We start from the raw sequence: 19,417 nt of genomic DNA, 5'->3' as shown, positions 1-19,417 counted from the left end.
CCCGCCCGGACGCTAGAGGGCGCTGCGCTCCCTGAGGGGAGGAAAGCCCGCCTCCCCTCTCCCCTCTCCTCAGAGCCGCCCCCTCTCGCTTTGCCCCGCCCCCGCGTCTCCTAGCAACGCGCCCCTCCCGCCGCGCTGATTGGCTGCCGCCGCCAACGCCGCCATTTTCAAACCGCCGGTTCGCCGCCGCCGTCGCCATTATTCTCTGAGTGGAGGCTGCGCGGTTTCGTCCGGTCCCCGCCTTCTCCGGCGCGACGTGTCACCATGGAGGCAGAGCCCGTAGGCCAGAAGCCCCCTCGGAAGAGACGGGGCAGGGTCAGTGCCGAGGCCCGCGCCAGCCGCTCGCCTCCGGCGGACAGCACTCCCGGTGTGGCCGCCTCCTGCAGCCGGTAGGAGCCGCGATCCCTCCCCGTAGCCCCGCCAATGGCCCGCCTTTCCCCCTGGGTCATACCCTCCTCCCCCAAAAAGGGGAGACCCCCCTCTCCCCTCAGCCTGCAGGGGACTCTAAACCCTCCTGTTTTGTGAAAGGAAACCTGTCAGGCCATGGGGAACCCCTCACCCTCCTACCTTACAAGGATAATTCCCCTCCTTCGCCTGTGTGGGACCCCCCCTCATATCTTATAAAGGGAATTTCTCTCCTGCAAGCTGTAGGGGGTTCCTTGTCCTCCTACTCCTCCCCCAAAAAGGGGAGCCCCCCCTCTCCCCTCAGCCTGCAGGGGACTCTAAGCCCTCCTGTTTTGTGAAAGGAAGCCTCTGTCAGGCCATGGGGAACCCCTCACCCTCCTACCTTACAAGGATAATTCCCCTCCTTTGCCTGTGTGGATCCCCCCCCTCCTATCTTATAAGGGGAATTTCTCTCCTGCAAGCTCTAGGGGATTCCTTGTCCTCCTGCTTTATGAGATGGACACTCCTTTCCTTCCCCCCTAAGGTTGTAGGGGGTCTCTGTGTCCTCTAACGAAAGATACCCCTCACAATCCCTGGTAAGCTTTCTCTCCTGTCTTCTAAGGTGAAAGTGTCTGTGAAATTAGGGTATCCCCAAGTATTCCTTAATTATTCAAGGGGTCCACCAACACCTTATCTTTTATGGTAACAGTGACAGAGCAGCTTTTCTCAGGTCATAACTGTTTTCCCTGCCTGTTTCTGGCCTTTAAGGGGGGGTTTAGCTGCTCCTATCCCCACCCCTGCGTGCCAAACTACCCCTAGGCTTTCATGCAAAGACTTTCCTCCTCCCTCATCTCTTGTGGGGGTGTCTGGCAGGCTGCCCACGGCCCACATCAGTTCAGGAGAAGGAGGAGAAGATTCTTGTTGCCCCTTGGGGTGGGGGTAATCTGGTAGTGGGGTGTCTTTTATATTGCCTGGAGAGATTGGCTGAGCCTCCAGGATTTCTGCAGACCATAACACCGGATCAACTCCCTCTCCTGGGCATGGGGAGACCCACCTCAGCTCCACTATCAGCCCTGCCTTTTACTCTGCTTTTTAAATCCCTGTGTGTGACGTTTGTTACTGTTATTTTGATACGTTGAACTTGGGAGACTTTCTCAAGACCACCCAGTGAAAGAAACTGTTACTTCTTAAGTTAATCAGTTTATCTATGTTAACCCCAGTAATGATACCTGGATGCATTTATCAGCAGCTGACCTCTGAGTGACCCATCTCCTGCTGACCAGTATCTAGACAAACACAGATTGAACAGCAGAGGCTTGTGTTTTCTGCTGCCCTCAAGGTTAGGAAATGACTTCTCCGAGCGTGCAGGTGATGTAGAAACTACCCATTTCTGACAAATGTGGCTCTAGTTACCTCAGCCCGGTTTCTACCTCCAGCTGCTGTATTTGGGCAGAGGTTCACCCTTAGATGTGATCAGAGTCTTGTCCTCATGTCTCTGGTTCTTTGCACCTCATGGGGGATTGCTGGTGTCCTCAGCACAAGAAGTACATGGGCCTTTTGAAGCAAGTACAGAGGAAGTCATGGAGACACTGCAAGGGCTGGAGCCCCTCTGCTGGGAGGGGGGGCTGAGAGAGTTGGCAGTGTTCAGTCTGGAGAAGAGAAGGTTCTGGGGAGACCTTAGAGCCCCTTCCAGTCCCTAAAGAGAGCTACAGGAAGGCTGGGGATGGTCTCTTGATCAAGGAATGGAGTGACAGGACAATGGGGAATGGTTTTAAACTGAAAGAGGGAAGATTTAGATGAGCTATTAAGAAAAAATTCTTGACTTGTGAGTGTGGTGAGACACTGGGCCAGGTTGCCCAGAGAAGCTGTGGCTGCCCCATCCCTGGAGGGGTTCAAGGCCAGGTTGGAGGGGGCTTGGAGCAACCTGGTCTGGTGGGAGGTGTCCCTGCCCATGGCAGGGAAGTTGGAACTGGATGATCTTTAAGGTCCCTTCCAGCCCAAACAATTCTATGATTCCTCCAGCACCATGGGAAAGAGTGAAAGGAAGCTGACCTTGTTTTGAAACCTGGTGAAATTCCCCACAGGCTGGAGTGGATGTTCTTTATTAGGTGACTTAAATCAAAGAGAAGTAAACGTCCGTGAGCTTGGTTTCCGTAATGGCTGGTTTTAGTAACCATTGTCTGTTCTGGATGGCAGAGTGTTTTAATGAACTTTTAAAAAATAAATGTTTTCATAGAAACATGCTGCAGTATCATCTTGAAGATCAAATTGTAGCTCCTTAATTACCGCACTTGAAAAGCGTAGCATAATTGAAGGCTTCAGCGATCCGGTGAGGTGATGAAACACACTGGCTCGGTTTCTGGGATGGTCGTGCATTCCTTTCTGAGGCTTGTCTGCGTGGAGAGGCCCAGGGAAATTGTGATAAAACTGGGAAAGAAGCTTATGCAGATAAGACATGTATGTATTAAACCTTAATCTGGAGGCTCGCAAGCAAGAAGATGCCAGCTCGGCACCTAGATGTGGTCTTGTGATGTAGGTAGAGCAATTCAAGGAGTCGCTGGCTTGAGGCTTGTTCACAGAATAAGGGAAAACTTGAACTGGAAGGGACTTCTGGGAGGTCTGGAGTCCAACCCTTGCTCAAAGCAAGGCTAACTTCTAATTTAGGTGAGGTTGCTCAGAGCATTGGCCAGGTAAGCTTCAGAAACCTCCGAGGAAAGAGATTTTCTTACCTCTCTGGGTCCCCCCCCTTCTCTCTACTCCCTTTTTAGGTAGCTGTAGGCAGCAGTTAGATCTCCCTTTTCTTCCCATGAGTGAACACCATCATCCTCTCATTGATCCTGGCTGGATTTGATACGGTTGTTGATGTTTCTTGTACTGGGAGGCCCAAATCTGGACCCAGTATCCAGACTGGGGGTCTCACAAATACTGACTGGGCAGCATTTGAGCTGTTTGCTGTGGTTTTGCCACCCTGGTAACGCAGAGCCAACTGTCTTGCTGCAAACCGCTAATAACAGAATTTAAATTGTTTAATCCCTTCAGCTGTTGGGGAAGTGACAAACTAGGACAGAGGGACAGGGTTTTTAAAAAAAAAAAAACCAAAACTCAAAAAAACAGCCTGGAAGCATGCTTTTTTGAAAAACACTTTGGCCAAATATGCAAAATCTGTGTTTTATGTCCGAGTGGTCCTTCTGCCGGGCTCAATTCCTGGATTTTAAACCAATCTAAGCTTGCATGTGCTGTTATTAGTCAGTGTGTGATTTTCCCCTTGTTAATGGTGACTACATCTCTCCACCTGTTGTGGACAGGATCAGTCCTTGAGTCTCTGGGCTGGGACAGGCAAGAGCACTGTGTTTGTGGTCTGAACTCCTGGTCTGTGCTGCAGGGCTGCTCTGAACTGAAAAATCCATGATCTTGAGGGGTTGAATTCAGCTGGAGAGCCCCATGGAGCACTTAAGCAAAGGCCCCTCCTCCCTAAGCAAGCACTTGTGCACTAGAACATAAATATATTTAAACATATTCACGACAATTTGCCTCACTCCCTCTGTCAATTTGCCTTAACCTCCTGAGTGTGTGCGCACACATACATGAAAAAGCTTTTGTCTCCAGCCCTGTAATCTGACCATGGAGGAGGAGTCCTCTGCCCACCAGCCCCATTTTAGTCAAATATCTGTCCAGGCAGAAAGGGAGCTCCAGTTGCAAGCCCGAGGCCTCTGATTGAAAGACTCTGTGAATGCACTAAATACATTCAGCAGTGTTTGAGGGCGAGGTAATATCCTTTATTAGACGTGTCCTCTTGCAGACCCTGCCTTGCTTTTGTACCCTTAGACTCTCACGGCTACAACATTCCTGAGTAGTCTCAAATCTGCTGTTTCAGCGAGGGTTGGGTTTGGGTTTTTTTTTTTTAAGCATTCATTTCACTTCTGTAGAAAGCATCAGGTTTCACTTCTGTGATGCTAGAGAATTCCTAACACTTCCAAAAGAGGGTTATGTGGCCAGGGAGGTGTGAAGGGACGTGATTTGGACAGAGTAATTGTAGTCTTGTCTGTGTAATCCCAGAGTTGTGTCTAAAAAGGGAGGAGACTGTTGATAGCGTGCTAGAGACAGTGACTTCACGCAGTTATGAACAGTGAATATTTCCCCTGAGCTCTGATCTGGGGACTGCTTTAACATCCTATAATTTTCTATATAAATTTCTCTATATTTTCTGTATAAATTTCATCCCTTTCCCCCATTGGCAATACGACCGTAGCTCTCGCAGGGTGATGTGAATCAGGTTTAAGGTATAAACATGGGAGGTAATTGCTCTGTTGAACAGAGGGAGATGAAGCCAGAGAGTGTGCCCAAAGCAGAGCAGTCCTGAGCTGGGAGTGAGGAATTGGTTTACCAAGAAGATACTCTATTGCCAGCTGGTTTCTGACCCAAAATCAGATCTCATCGATAATTGCTGGGTGACTGTTTCTCTGAACTTCATGTCCCCAGCTATGGCAGATAGAAGACAGCAAAAAAATTGCAGGTAGGCTTCTGGGACAGATGAAAGAAACCTTGTTTTGGGGTTTCTTTGCTCTGTAATCTTGTTCCCAACTTCATAGTTTATCTAGTGTCAAGGTGAATCCAGGCAAAGCTGGAAGCTCTGGGGTATGTTATCTCTTCTGAGTAACACACATAAATAAAACAATGAGTCCTCTCTGCCCCAGACGTTCTATCTAACCCTGACTTATATCTTGCATATATCTTTTGCTGAGCTCCATGAGCCAGTGTGGAGCTGTGGAGGTCTTCCCTCCAACCAGGATGGCCAGCACCCCACTGGGAGGAGACAAGTCCCCTCCAACCCCAGGCAAGCCTGTTGCTTGCAAACTTTTTTTATCTTTGTCCAGAGTCAACTGTTCTTTCCAATATCTAGAAACATTCTGTAGCTTTCATATTGCAGGAGCACCTGGAGGCAATCGTGCAAGGTTGGAGAACTGCTGTGCTGAGCTTCTGAGGATAGAGATGGGCTGTCAAGGCATCTAATTAAAGCCCTACCTCACTCTCCCCTTCTTGAGTGTCTGCATCTCTGGTAGTACAGAGCCACAGCTCTTTTCAACCACTGATCCTATGATCTTGTGCCTCTTCTGTGATCTGTTGGTACTTACTTGGCACCTGGGGTCCCAGACCTTGTAAAGACAGAGCAGTTCTGAACAAGAGACAGCTCTGTGTCACTTGGAGACAAGTTATCTGCAGTGGGAAGGGTAGAGAGTCACAGCTGATCCTACATATTCATGTACTTGTAAGTATTTTAATTGTAACCGTCACTTCTTGGTAGTTATTCAAATGGGATTAATCCCAATTAACTGGCTGACTTTGTATGGAGGGATTAAAAGAAACTAGTGTTTTTATGTAGGTCACATCAGGGTGAGGTGGAAAAGATGCTCGATTGTCAAGTTGTGCAAACAAAGGTGGTATCACAGTAAACCCTTGAGCAAAAGGTGGTCTGAAGCAGGTTGACTGGTATTGACTTGAGAAAGCAAGGACAAACAGCTTCTGGCTGGTGGGATCAATGGATGGGGCTGACAAAAGAGCTTGGTAAAGTAGCAGGTGCTGGAGAAGAGCTTAGAGTCTGGTTTTGTGTTTTCTGACAGATGGTGCGACTGCAAACTGCTGCCAAAAGTGGGGTGTGGGTTCCCCAAACCATGGCCATTCCTGCTCCTTCCCTTGCAGCAGTCTCAGTCACCGTGCGGCTGCAGGGTGAACTGGGTACTTCATCCCAAAAAGTGAGCTTTTACATTAAATAAGCAGCTGAACCACCTTTTCCCTGTGGGCAGCTGAATTGACACTGCAGGGATCTGGCTGGGAGGAAGGAAGAAAGCTGGCCTTTTTTTGGTGGCAGCCTGCAGTCACACTGGAGAGGTATAATGCAAAGAGAGACCTCCTTCAGTGCAGGAGGTTCATCAAGAAGAGGTTTCCATAATAGAGATGGAAACAAAGCAGCTGGTTGTCCACAGAGGAGAAGAATGGCTTTTAAGGAGGCATTTGAAGAAGTCCTTCCTGAATTATATGTTTACATATATTTAAAAAAAAAAAAAGGCTTTTTAAACTCTTCACTGATCATCCACTTGTTCTGCACAATCTGCAGTAAACTCTTCAATTGGCTTTTATTTATTCACTATACACATTTATGTTATTTAAAGTCAGTTGTTTGTTGGCCAGTGACCTAACACTCTGTTGTGAAGGCCAAGTGTTTTTGATGGTGATGCCTCTCTCTTGCCTTTCTTCTCCCTAATTATGGCTTTTCTGAAATGAATGTTGGTTTGCTCTTGATCTCTGTTGTGATTAAAGCCTATATTCCATCAGACTTTCTTGGGCTGGTAAAATACTAATGAAGAGTGCAAACATACACTTTTCCTTCCTATTATCACATCAAAGTTAGCACAAATGGAAACTTTTACTCCACTGAAGAAGGTAGCTATTAAAATGCATCGCTTGAACATAATTGGAAGCTACGGTGTAGCTTTCAGAAAATGTCTAGAGGCTTTCAAATTACCACTGTTTGTTTTTTTTTTATTATTCCAAAAGCAGGATCTGAGTGTCTGGGGCTGAATGCGTTCAAGGCACGACAGGTTTATACACAACCACTCCAGCCAGTTGTCCTTCCATAGGCCTTTAATGCACAACTCTCAGGAGACAGGTAACACTGCAGTAGCCATCGTAGCAAAAATTGTGTGTCCCTCTTTTGGGCTGAAGCTACTGTAAAAGAAAAATGATACTTTGGAAATCATTCATAAAAATTAAATGAGTGTTTGGGGCTTTTAAGGGTGAAAACCCTACTTGTGTCCTTTGTTACTTGTGCTTCTCCTCATCTCTGCTTTGCATAAGAACTCCACAATGTTTCAGCAACTGGGAGAGAGCTTGGAACAAAGTATCCCTAAAACTCTGATACCAGTGATCTTTTGACACTGTATTTTCTTCCTCTATAGACTGTTTTTCAGTGAAATAGCTAGTATCATGTTAAGGTCATTTGTGTCCTTTGTTACTTGTGCTTCTCCTCAGCTCTCCTTTGCACAAGAACTCCACAAGGTTTCAGCAACTGGGAGAGGGCTTGGAACAAAGTATCCCTAAAACTTTGATACCAGTGATCTTTTTGACACTGTATTTTCTTCCTATATAGACTGTTTTTCAGTGAAATAGCTTGTATCATGTTAAGGTCATCTTTCTTTTTTGCTATACTTTGAGTGTCAGAGGGTTTATTAAAATCCAGTAGTAAAATCCAGCAAACTGGAATGAAATCTTAACCTTACTGGACATTTTTTCACTTACTGAGCACCTATTTACAAGTGGTGGTGTGAGGAAACTTTCTTGTACTGGGTGGTTTTCTGCAAGAGATAAAGTAGATGTGACTAGTCAGCTGCACAGCTCTGGAAATAGTTCCTGGGGTTGTTTGTGTGTTTTGTTTTGCTCTTTTGGTTAGGACATGTGAAATGTGTTAAAACACAGGCAGAATTAATAAAACAAACTGAAGTATACACTTCATCTCCTTTGGTGGCTTTTGAAAGCATCTGTGAAAGCATCTGTGGAACACTCTTCCGCCCACAGTGTGCCCCCAGTGCAGCTCAGTGTTTCTCAGTGCTTGGAGATGGTGGAAATAAATGAAGTTTCTCACAGGAAAGATGAGATGAGGGGAGGAGGAGGGAAAGACCTGCAAAATCATTCAGAACTTGCTTTTTCTCAACCATGGTGCTGCTGCTTTCTCGACCTACATGGCAAGTGCCACCAGCTGGTTATGAAAGCCTGTTAAAACCTTTCAGCACTCTCAACAAGCCTCTATGTGAATGTTGACTGTGGGTAACACCAGTCTCTTAATTACTGTATGCTGATGATAGCCTGCTTGTTATTGTCTTGTAAAACAGAAGTCATGCTACACTTACCAAATAATTATCTTCACTCACAAATCATTATCCTCAACATCCAGTTGCTTAAGCCTAGCTATTACTAGCTTCAATTAATATTTTCAGGGCAAGCTCATCACAGATGCCTTGCAGGATGCTCCCTTCAGATAAATAATTCGCAGCGGATGAAGACAGGATATTACTGCTGAGCCCAGCCAACTTCAGTCCTGCAACTCAAAAGATAAGGATAGCATCTCTTCTGTAAACACGGTCCCTTGATGATAAGAATGAGCCCCTCAGTGCTTTGCACCCAGTGAAGTAACCTTTGTGTGTGCTGAAGGTATCTTTTCTACAATTTGGGATGGTCTTAACTCTAGTTTGTCTCTTCTGACTGGGCTTTCTCCTGACCTAGGTATCAGGCAAAGGTTGGCATAAGCCAGCAGCTATGACATGGTTTGGTGTGATGGGGAGAAGACATCATTCTTTCTCATTTTTTTCCTTGTGAGTAGCTGCAGTAGTTTTTAAGAAAATAAAATAACAACCCAAAGCACTTAACCAAATGTTGCTTCTGCAGAGGAAAGGTCAAGAAAAAGCCACCAACTCTTACAGTCCTGCTGACCTGGAACAGGTTGCTGACACTGGAACAAGTTGCCCAGAATAATTATGGATGCCCCATTCCTGGAGTAGTTCAAGACCAGGCTGGATGGGGCTTTGAGAAACCTTGTCAGATGGTTGGACTAGATGATCTTTAAGGTCCCTTTCAACCTATGATTCTATCTGGACAATGGAGAACTGACTGAGTCTGTACGAGGAGAATTGTTCTACTGAAATCATGCAAGTTTTCACTTCAGTGAACTATGCAGGCATCTACCTCAGTTAATTTTATGAGGGAACTCTGCATGTCTTGACTACAATCCTGAAACACAAAGATGGTCTTTCTCAAAGGACTGAATCTTGCATCTGTGATGTGAGAAACAACAGGTAAAGGCTGCATCTCTTTATGACAAGCACTTATTTTTGCCAGAACAAGAATATTTTGACATATGCTAAAGTGTGAAGCTCCAAATCATACCAAAGTTATCTTGCCTCTTGACTTGTATTTCACTGCCAGAAAGGCAGCCTGGATGTACCATCTACACTGCCATCACATTAGACCTCAAGTCTAATGAGTTTAGGTGAGAACAGCCCAGAAGTTAAAGGAAAATTTAAGTTGTGAAGGAGAAAAGACTTGGTTTTATTTACTTAATCCTTTTCTCCACTCCAAGAACCTAACAGACCTTGTTCCTTGACTGGAACCTTCCAGTACCAGCTGGTACTGGAAGGGTGCTATAAGGCCTCCCTGGAGCCTTCTCTTCTCCAGGCTGACCTGCCCAACTCTCTCAGCCTGTCCTCCCAGCAGCTCTGTGGCCTCCTCTGCCCTTGCTCCAACAGGTCCATGTCTCTCCTGTGCTGAGGCCCCAGAGCTGGAGGTAGCACTGGGGGGGTCTCCCTGGAGAGGAGCAGAGGGACAGATTTCCCCCCTCACCCTGTTGGCCATGCTGCTGGGAGGTGTTCTGGGCTGCCAGAACACATTGTTGGCTCATGTTGAGCTTCTCATCCACCAACATCCCCAAGTCCTTCTCCTCAGGGCTGCTCTCCAGCCATTCTCCTCCCAACCTTGGTGTCGTTGGCAAGCTTGCTGAGGGTGCACTCAATCCCACTGTCCGTGTTGCCGACAAAGATGTCAAACAGTACTGGTCCCAGCACATCTGGAAGCACTCTTTAAGGCTGGCAGTGATCAATAGCTAAGGAAGGACCATTATGTTTTGTAAACATAATTAAGTAAATTTCTGAAGGGGGTGAGGAAAACTGACAGCCTCAAAGCCCTTCTGCTTCTTTATGGAGATGGTGTTTGACGGGGTTTAATAGAGTTCTAGGCATGTCAAGTAGGGCTAAAATTGTTGTTAACCTGCAGAATTGCCTGTCACATGGATAGGCATTGATGTGTGATATTCTGCAAAGAAGGGCTGGAAATGTGAGTGGGTTTGAGAAAGTGGAGTGCCGTAGCTCTGTGGCAGCTCTCTGCAGGGCTGGATCCAGGTATCTTTGTGAAAGGGAAGACCACGGAGAAAATAAAGGGGTAGGAAGAGAGGAATAGAAGCTTGTACAGGCTGAAGGAGAGGCACTTGCATGTCTGATGGGAGAAGAATGAGACTCTGCTGCTGTTTCACCCCCAGAAAACTTGTAGGACCTCTTCAATGTCTGCTGTTGGGTCAAGCTTTTCAAATGTCAGAACCATGTACCTTAAATTTTCATGTTGTTCTTATTTCTACTGTCCCAAATGCTCAGTATTCACACTTCACATCATACCGGATGTCAAGGCTTTCAGTTTCTGTCGTATCAGGAAGCTTTGGCTTTGTTTCTTTTGGTTTCAGTTTTCTGGGTAGCTCTTTGTCTTGCCAAAGTTATGTCAAACCCTTTAGGATTTGAAAATGTTTCTTCTTCCTCTGGGCTCGATTTTTGGGAACCATCTGCATGTGCAAGGATGTGAGCAAATGCCTTAGACCATTTTTCAGAAGTGCCAAAGTAGATGTCCTGCACTTCAAGTCCCCTTTAGCTCTATATGAAGTAATAAATCTGCCAAGCTTTCTTCCTTTTCCAGTTCATAGAAGCATCTTCTTTTAATATGGTAGCATAAGAGAAATCTTTGTGTATCTTGACCTTCCTCATGTGCTGAGGAGGGTGATGTTTTTCTTGAATTAGATATTGGTGAAACAAAACCCCTAATATTTTAATAAGTTTTTTTTAAAGTACTCAGGGTAAAGTGTAGGTAAACTTTAATTCCTTATCTAGATTCACATACATTAAAAGCATGGAGAAATGGCTCAGAGCATTTTAGCGTGCGTGTCTAGTGGCTGTGGATTCACCCATGAATCTTTCTGTAGGAAGATAATGAGCAAGCACTAATGTAAAAACTTATTAACATAATTTTATAAAGGAAGGATTCCAAGGTAGGGGCTCATCTTTGCTGGAGGCTTGGAGAAAGACAGTTGGGAGTAAGTGATTTTAAAATCTATTTGTATTGTGTGTGATGTAGAAACTCACAATATCTTTTTGGTATCTTTTTGGTATCTTTTTGGTATCTTTTTGGTATCTTTTTGGTATCTTTTTGGTATCTTTTTGGTATCTTTTTGGTATCTTTTTGGTATCTTTTTGGTATCTTTTTGGTATCTTTTTGGTATCTTTTTGGTATCTATTGGCAGTTGTAGTGGATGCTGCTGTCTGTGGCAGTAAACAGGCACCATTTGGGAGCTTATGCCTGAAAATACACGCTGGTGAAAGAGTTTAGATCTTACAATTATAAACTTTGGATGGACCTAGAACCACCCAGTTTCTTAGGGATGTTAGTTGTACTCAGAAGTTACCACTACTTTTGATTTCCTGATTTGTAAATCCTTTCTTTTTGGGCTTTCCGGCAACAATTTTCTTTTAAACGTTGCAAAGATTTAAAGGCAATGCATAGATAAAAATATAACCACACTGAAACTGATAGTGAGATTTCCAGTAAATTCACTGATTTTACCCATGACCACTTTGTATTCATTTCAAGCACCAGTCAATTTGACAGCCAGGGAAGCTTCCCATCTTGTCTGAGTTGCAAGGATTTCCTCTCTGGATACTGGAAAAATTTCATCCTTACGCTTAAGGCTTGTTTTCTAGCTCTGCTATCAGTTGGCTAAAATTACTTGTTGCCTTCTCTCTTTGGTTTTTTCCCCTTCTCTTCCTTTCCTGTCAGATCGGTCAGTACATTTCATACTTTCGTTTCTGCGCCAGCTTTAAATCTGTTATCATCTGTGGCGTGGAGAAACAGCAGGAAACGTGGGGTTTCTGGTGAGTGTCAGCAATGAAACTTAAAGTTTTGAGATGCCTGAGAAAGGAAAGCAGTGATAAGGCAGCCCTGACAATAATATGTGGAAGGAAGGACTCTTCCCAGAAAGGAACGTGCTGATGAGAGATGAACAAACACCAAAAAGCAATGGGGTGAGAGAAACAGAAGGACTACATGCAAGTTTCTCTTAAAAATAATTTATAAGCAGAGGGGAAACAGCTGGTGATGATCCTGATGCTGCTGAGGTAAAACAGTGAGGATGGAAAACCATTTCCCCCCAGTGTAAATCAGTTAAATGAAGATTAGACAGTACTTAAGCTTTATATGGACAATTCCCAGGGAATCTAATGGAATTTGACTACTTGTATTGCTGTTAAGCTGGCAATGCTTGGCTGCTTCTGGGGAGTTAAAAGATGTAAACATTCAGAATACACTGAAGTTTTATTTACACTTAGAAATTCTGCTCACAGGTAATGAGTATTCATGTTTGCACCAGAGCTGTTCTTGAAGATAGTGTCTTTTTATATAGTGTGAGGTTTTATTTAGCGTGTGTGTGTGTGTCCTGGTACCTGATGCCTTTTACTACTGTAATTGAAGAGCCTTCTAAAAACATGCAATGGAAGTGAATGTAGGAATTACTTCATCTGCTAATCAAAACTAGCAGCTGAATATAAATATGAAGTACTCTGGGTTAGGAAAATGCATCCACCAGTTTCTGAAATCGAATTTAGGTAGATCATTCAGTTTTAATTTGGCTTGGAAACAAGTAGTATCAACCTAAGCTCTTCCTGAGAGGAGTTTTGTCTTGCAAGAGCAGGTCCTACAGTGAGCTGGACAAAGTGCCACCTTCTGCAGAGCTTGTCACAGCGACTGGGATGGCTGTTGCTGAGGGATTTCTGCTTTGCATTTTATAGGTAAAAATACTTCATGCAGTAGAACGTCATGGAGAACTGGGCTTTCAGGAAATGTGGTAGGAGTGTGTCCTCAGTGGGCCACCACTGCTTTACTTTGTGCAGGTCTTCACAGCCATGGACAGGCAGTGTCACATTCGAGTGTGACTTTGTCACCTCCTGACAAGCCCTGAACACAAAGTCCACAGACATGAGTTTGGGAATTAGATTTACCTTCAAACCAAAACCATGTTATGCTATTAACATACCCAATGAGCCAGAGAAAATGACAGGTGAAGGTTTGTGACTTGCTTCCAAATAAGATTTTAAACGGTCATTAAGTTTGTCCTCCCAGCTCCACATCTTCCTCGCTTCCCAGCTTTTATACTCTCCGGGGCAAACTTCAGCAGTCCCTGGAAAGCAGTTTCATGTAGGATTCACATGCCTCAATATGTACCTTGTTCTTTTAACTGTTTAAAATTTGCAGCTTTGTTGTTTCAGCTGAGGTACCTCTTCCCTTGGCTGTGAGAAATGTAAATAATTCTTCAGTTTCTCCACACCAGAAATTATAGGTTGCCAGAGAATCTATTTAATTCTGCGGTGCCATAGACCTGGTGGTCTCCCCCCCCAGTTACCACATCCTGGTGAGAGGGGAAGTACCTTATTAAATGTGCTGACATAATTGTAAGCAATTATCTGACCAAACCTTCAACTTTACCTGCAAATGGACAGGAAGGCGGGCTTGATCACAGGCCTTGACTTCCCGGTGCCTTGCTGTCCTCAGGCAATTTTATTTAGGGTTACCTTGAAGTCTTCCCAGAAATTAAAGCTGGGATGGAGGCCTTCCCAGTAGTCTTAACAGGGAGGAAAAAGGCATAGATTATTTCAGATGTGTGGGTGGGTCCCAGGTGGACAAGGGAATTTGTTCCCTGAGCAGGACCCCACGCTTGTCAACAAATTCTCCAAAAAAAAGCATTTAGGATGCAAAGTGTTATCTCTGCAGTCACGATCTTACAGGCTCTGTGCTGCCAGCACCATCCTTATCCCTGCTCCGTTTGGATGCTCGACTGCTCACCTTTATTCTTGATCTTTATTTTGGTGAAGCCAAAGAAAATGCAGACTTCAACAACAACAAAAAAGGCACAAAGCCAATAATGTAGTTAGAAATGCAAATCCAAGTGGGCCCCACCTTATGTGGAGGAGTAGTAACAACCTTGGCTAAAGCTTCCTGCGTGTTCTAGCAAGTAATCCTAAGGATGGACAGTAATGCAGCCTGGTTTCCTGCAGAGCTGGGTTGTGCTTGGATTCTCTGATGTCTTTTTCTCCCCACGTTCGACTGCTCACCTTTATTCTTGATCTTTATTTTGGTGAAGCCAAAGAAAATGCAGACTTCAACAACAACAAAAAAGGCACAAAGCCAATAATGTAGTTAGAAATGCAAATCCAAGTGGGCCCCACCTTATGTGGAGGAGTAGTAACAACCTTGGCTAAAGCTTCCTGCGTGTTCTAGCAAGTAATCCTAAGGATGGACAGTAATGCAGCCTGGTTTCCTGCAGAGCTGGGTTGAATAAGGATTCTCTGATGTCTTTTTCTCCCCACCTCCAGGATTGAGGTGTAACAGTTCATTCCTGATGTGCAAAGTTGAGAGAGAAAGGCTTTTTTTTTTAAAAAAAATGCGGAGATTGAGACTTTGAGTTTGGAGAATGGGGGTAAGGTCTAGGTGTAACAGTTCATTCCTGATGTGCAAAGCTGAGAGAGAAAGGCTTTTTTTTAAATAAAATAAAATGTGGAGATTGAGTCTTTGAGTTTGGGGAATGTGAGTAAGGTCCAGTAGGAAAGGCATAAAGGGGCTTATCTGCTGTTGGGGGCCTGGGTCCTCCAGGTCTGGGATCCTGGAGGTGGCTGAACACTATTTGCCCAGAGAAGCTGTGGCTGCCCCATCCCTGGAGGGGTTCAAGGCCAGGTTGGAGGGGGCTTTGAGCAACCTGGTCTGGTGGGAAGTGTCCCTGCCCAGGGTAGATGATCTTTATGAGGTCCCTTCCAACCCAAACCATTCTATGATTTGCATCCCACTGATGCTACTGTGCAAAATGCTCTTCCTATAGTGTGAAGGGTGTCTGGGCAGCAGGATCTGCTGCAGAGGAGCTCTTAGGAGGACAGAGACCTTCTAGGGCCATTTGGAAGAGGCTCAGGCTTCTCCCTTTTCTCCTCCATCATTTTCTCATGTCTTTCTGGAGATCTGTTACTGCCAGAACTGTCTTCTCACCGTGTCCTCCTGTGCTGGAGCACACACAGGGAACTCCAGAGTATGAAATAAGGATCTCCAGAGTCACTGCTGGCTCTGACAGAACTCTTAATTTCTTTTTCAGCCCTATCAGGGGCTGCCAAGCAGGCAATGAAATCCTCTCCCTCTAGATGTCACCACTGGATCGTGAAACAGATCCTTTCCTCTTTTCACTCAGGCTTTGAGCTTATTTCCAATACATTGACCTGTTAAGCTACATTTAGGATTAAATTTGTTTTACTGAATCATATCGTTAGTGCTTCCCCACCCAGGATGAAAGAAGATAATTTATTGAATACACACTGATTGTTTTTTTTCCCTTTCCCGCTATGTTAGTGCTTCCCCACCCAGGATGAAAGAAAATAATTTATTGAATACACACTTATTTATTTTTTTTTCCCCTTTCCCGCTGTGAATTAGTATTTTTCCATGACAAATTGTCTGCTGACCATGACCTTTTCCTAAACCATTTAAACTCGCTCAGCTGGGAGGCAACTTGAAGGGAGAAAAGCAAATGGGGAACCAAAGCAGGTGAACACATTCTGGGTGCCCTGAGCTCTGGGCACGTGGGTGGGCTGGAGGAGGAACCCAGCAGGGCCGGGAGCGTTCCTCACCTGTGTCTTCACTTAAAAGCTCTCCTGCAAAGTTGTCTGGGTGGTTCCAGGCTCATTTCTGAGAGACCACAAAAGCCTATTGCATAAAATTACAATTAAGCTGATTTTTCCGCCCCCGCACGTGTAAAGGTCTGAAGACTTTGTTTGCAGCCTCTTCCATATCTTGCTTGTGAGAAGAGTCAGTTAAAACCTCTAGATACAAGGCTTTCCAGTGAGAGTAAGAGATTTAATTCCTTTGGGTGACTTTTTATTTTTAACAGCAGTTTGAGTCCCTTAAACTGCCTGGAGAATATTCCCCAGAGCACTACGAAGCATTATCTTAATTAGTGGCCCTGTCCTTCACAAGTGATACAGCCACTTATTTCATGGGACTTTGCACTTTGTACAATGATCTTTCGGGCCTGAGGAGCTGACTTTGTTATAATTGTTTCACAGAGGGTTTGAGACTCTGTTCAGACAGAGGCCAAGGCAGAAAGTGCTGACTTTTCAGCAAAAATAATTATTAACCACGACACGGCCTGGCCTCTGGCTCATCCCACCTCGAAGGCTGCCAGCTGTTGGTGGTGTCACATCCCCTTCCCTGAGGTGGTTTATATCAGTGAAATGAGTTGCTGTTTTAACTTGTGCTGCACCAACAGTTGGGCAAGAAGGTGCTCTCCATAAGAGGTGAAACGTTGAGATCAACGACGTCGTTGTCGCAATAGTCCTTATCGATGTATCAAGCCGTGTTTTCTGAACGGGGTTTACACGTGTATTGTTTTGTGTTGCTGCTTGTTATTTCGGCTGACTCGTGTATCTCCCACTCGGGTTTTAACACATGTTTTGATTTGTTAGTGATTATCTCTTTGCATCAAGCCTGCTGAGCTTTGTAATCACATTGCAATAACCGTCCGCCCGCGTCAGGGGGCAGGTTTGAGATTGTTCTGGAACAGAAATCGATTTTCTTTGTGTAAAGAATTGCTTCGGGCTAATCTTTAGAAGAGACAGAGTAATCTTTGTACTAACTGTCCAAGAATGTTCTCTTGAACATGAATAACCACTGGTTGAGCTGAGCGAGTTTTAATAGCGGGTTTCCTGTGGACATGTCTAGCAGACTTTCTCTTCTCTAAAGACTCTTACATTCTTTCTAGAGAGGTGCTGTTTTCCCCTTGCGCTGCGAGATTTATTTTGTGTGTGGGTGGTTGGTTTGTTTGTTGTAATAACTGGAAACAGCTATAACAGCTTTTAATAAAACTTCATTATTACTCTCTGTTTAAAATTTGAAAACAGGCTTCAGGTGTATTTATACTCCTCCCGTGGAAAGAGATTAGAGACTCGTGTCTGAGCTCTCCTCCCTCTCTCATCATGCTACCTCGTATGTCTTTTTTGGCCCCCAAGCAGCTGCCTTTCCTTGCCAGCCTCCATAAAATTATCCCTGGAGGCAGCCGTTCCTTGTCTACTGCAGTAACTACATTTTCCCTGATTTCTTAATCCTTCATCTGTATTGTTTTGTCTGGGTTTCAAGCTCTTTTCCTCTCCTTGCAGGCCTTTCTTTACTCTGTTTCTTATCTGCTACTGCCTCTTAAACCTCTATGGTCAGATAACCAAATAACATCTGAGACTGTCATCCCCATAAGGAGAATTTGGCTTCCAGCCTGAGGTCTAACCTGATCTTTACTGCCATCGACGTGCAAGCTGAGCTAAACTGGCCAGATTAGGAGAATGAAGGTATCTCAAACTGGAAATTGTCATCCAGGACTCATTGACAAGTCATCTGAGAGCTGATACTCCTCTAATGCTTTCCCACCAGCGGGACAGTGGAGGGTCTCAGCAGGAAGCATCATGAGATACGTCCTAAACACATACAGATGGGCATGGAGGACCAAGAAACACTGCTGTGGTTTTATGTCAAAGCTCCGTGACTGCAAGCTTGGGTCAGAACAGGTACCAACCATTTGGACCAACTTCAGTTGGGTCCCACCACTGAAGCTCTCGCAGAAAGGGCAAGGCTCAAAATGCTGCATGAAAAAGGAACCCATTGAGGAATCAGAAGCCTCCAAGCTCACGCAAAAAAGGAGGTAGTTCAAGGTTAAAACAGTGTGAAGAAAGGTAGTCACAGTGAAAGGAAACAGTTATCTTGCCTGAGCACAGAAGGTACTTTAACTAAAGTGCCTTAAATGAATTTAATAAAACAGTGCAAAGCCTGTTTGAGAAAATGAGCTCTCCTGGGGTGATTACTGGCCTGTGTCAACTTAGCACAGGTCGATTTGTCACTGGCTTGCAGGGCTGCCTGGGATATCAGCCCTAAATGTGTTTACTCATTTTTACATTTAGTAGGAGAAGAATGAAAGGGACTGTGCCTGCAGAAAGTAAAAGCATTAAACAATCTCTTTTGTATGAGCAAAGTACACCTTCAAGTCCTTGTAATGTTTAAATATTTAAAATATGAAGTCACTGAGTTCTGCCTTACCACCCACCTACTAAGGCCTGTTTCTCTTCCGATCTTACCCTTAAATTGTATAGACATTACATTATACAGCTCCACCCTGCAGCCATTTCCTGCTCAACTCCTTAGTCCTGGGTATTTTCTGATTATTTTTTCTCTTGTCTCCTTTTCTGTTTTTCCTATGGCTCCTTTTTTTTTTTTTTTTTTTTTTTTTTTAAATAAATGGTTCCTAGATTGCTTCTGGCTTGCTCTGCTCTGCCCAAATCCAACCCTGTCCCTGTTTCTTTTTTACTGCGTGGGATAAGTGCTGATCTCCTTCAGCCTGCAAAGCAATGCAGGGCATCTTTTTATAGCCCTGCCAAAGATGAGAAGGAGCTGAACTTTCTTAAGAACATCAGAGTTGGTTCAGAACAAGGGTCCCTCTGACCCAAAGCGCTGCCTCCAACAGTGATTTGGGCACTGAGTAAGAACAAGACTGACATTTATGATGTTCTTTTCTCCTGTAGCATCTCACTCTCCACCAGTTTTCAATTTGTCTGCTTAGTGGCTCCCAGTAAATCTCTTCCAAGGCTTTGTCTAGTCTCGTCTTGATCCCGTGTGGACTTTGCAACCTGTAGGTTAGTTGTTTACCTGGGGTGTTTCCGGTGGGGCTGTGGCCGAGAAAGCTTCTCCTCTACTGGAATGGGCAGGAAAAGGGATGTAACCTGCCCCCACCCCAGTCCAGCTGTATTTTATGGCTTCTGCAGAACTGCCCTGAGCAGTAGGAAAAATGCTGGCTTAGATTATTTCAAGCCGAAGCCATCCCGTGGCTTGGTTTATTTTTGTTGTGAATCATAAGTAATTACAAACACATTATGGTAGTGCTGATGAGTCCCCCCGCTGATGCTAGAGTAAATGGTGAGATGGCTTACTTTAAATACACACGTGGCAGTGCCACTGCTCTTACCAATCCCCCCCATCCTCCAGTTTTAAGAGAGCCTTGAGCTGCCATATAGACCTGAATAATAGGGGAAAAAAAAAAGAACAACTATGGTAGTACAAGCAAGCAAACACATTGTGGCTGTTCTTTAATAACATTTTACATGCACAT

The 19,417-nt window shown here is 44.8% G+C and overlaps 1 protein-coding gene across 1 annotated transcript in view; it reads left to right on the top strand.

Annotated features, from left to right (window-relative positions):
* The first annotated feature begins 264 nt into the window (after positions 1–264).
* The window catches only part of NET1 (neuroepithelial cell transforming 1), a 65,813-nt gene continuing 46,660 nt past the window's right edge, over positions 265–19,417 (top strand). Inside the window, exon 1 of the mRNA XM_014961003.1 lies at positions 265–389. Within this exon, the coding sequence (XP_014816489.1) occupies positions 265–389 (125 nt within the window). The remainder of the gene's footprint in view (positions 390–19,417) is intronic.

Source organism: Calidris pugnax, unplaced genomic scaffold, assembly GCF_001431845.1.
Source record: "Calidris pugnax isolate Ruff unplaced genomic scaffold, ASM143184v1 scaffold289, whole genome shotgun sequence".
Taxonomy (NCBI): domain Eukaryota; kingdom Metazoa; phylum Chordata; class Aves; order Charadriiformes; family Scolopacidae; genus Calidris; species Calidris pugnax.
This window is presented reverse-complemented; position numbering and strand designations above follow the sequence as displayed.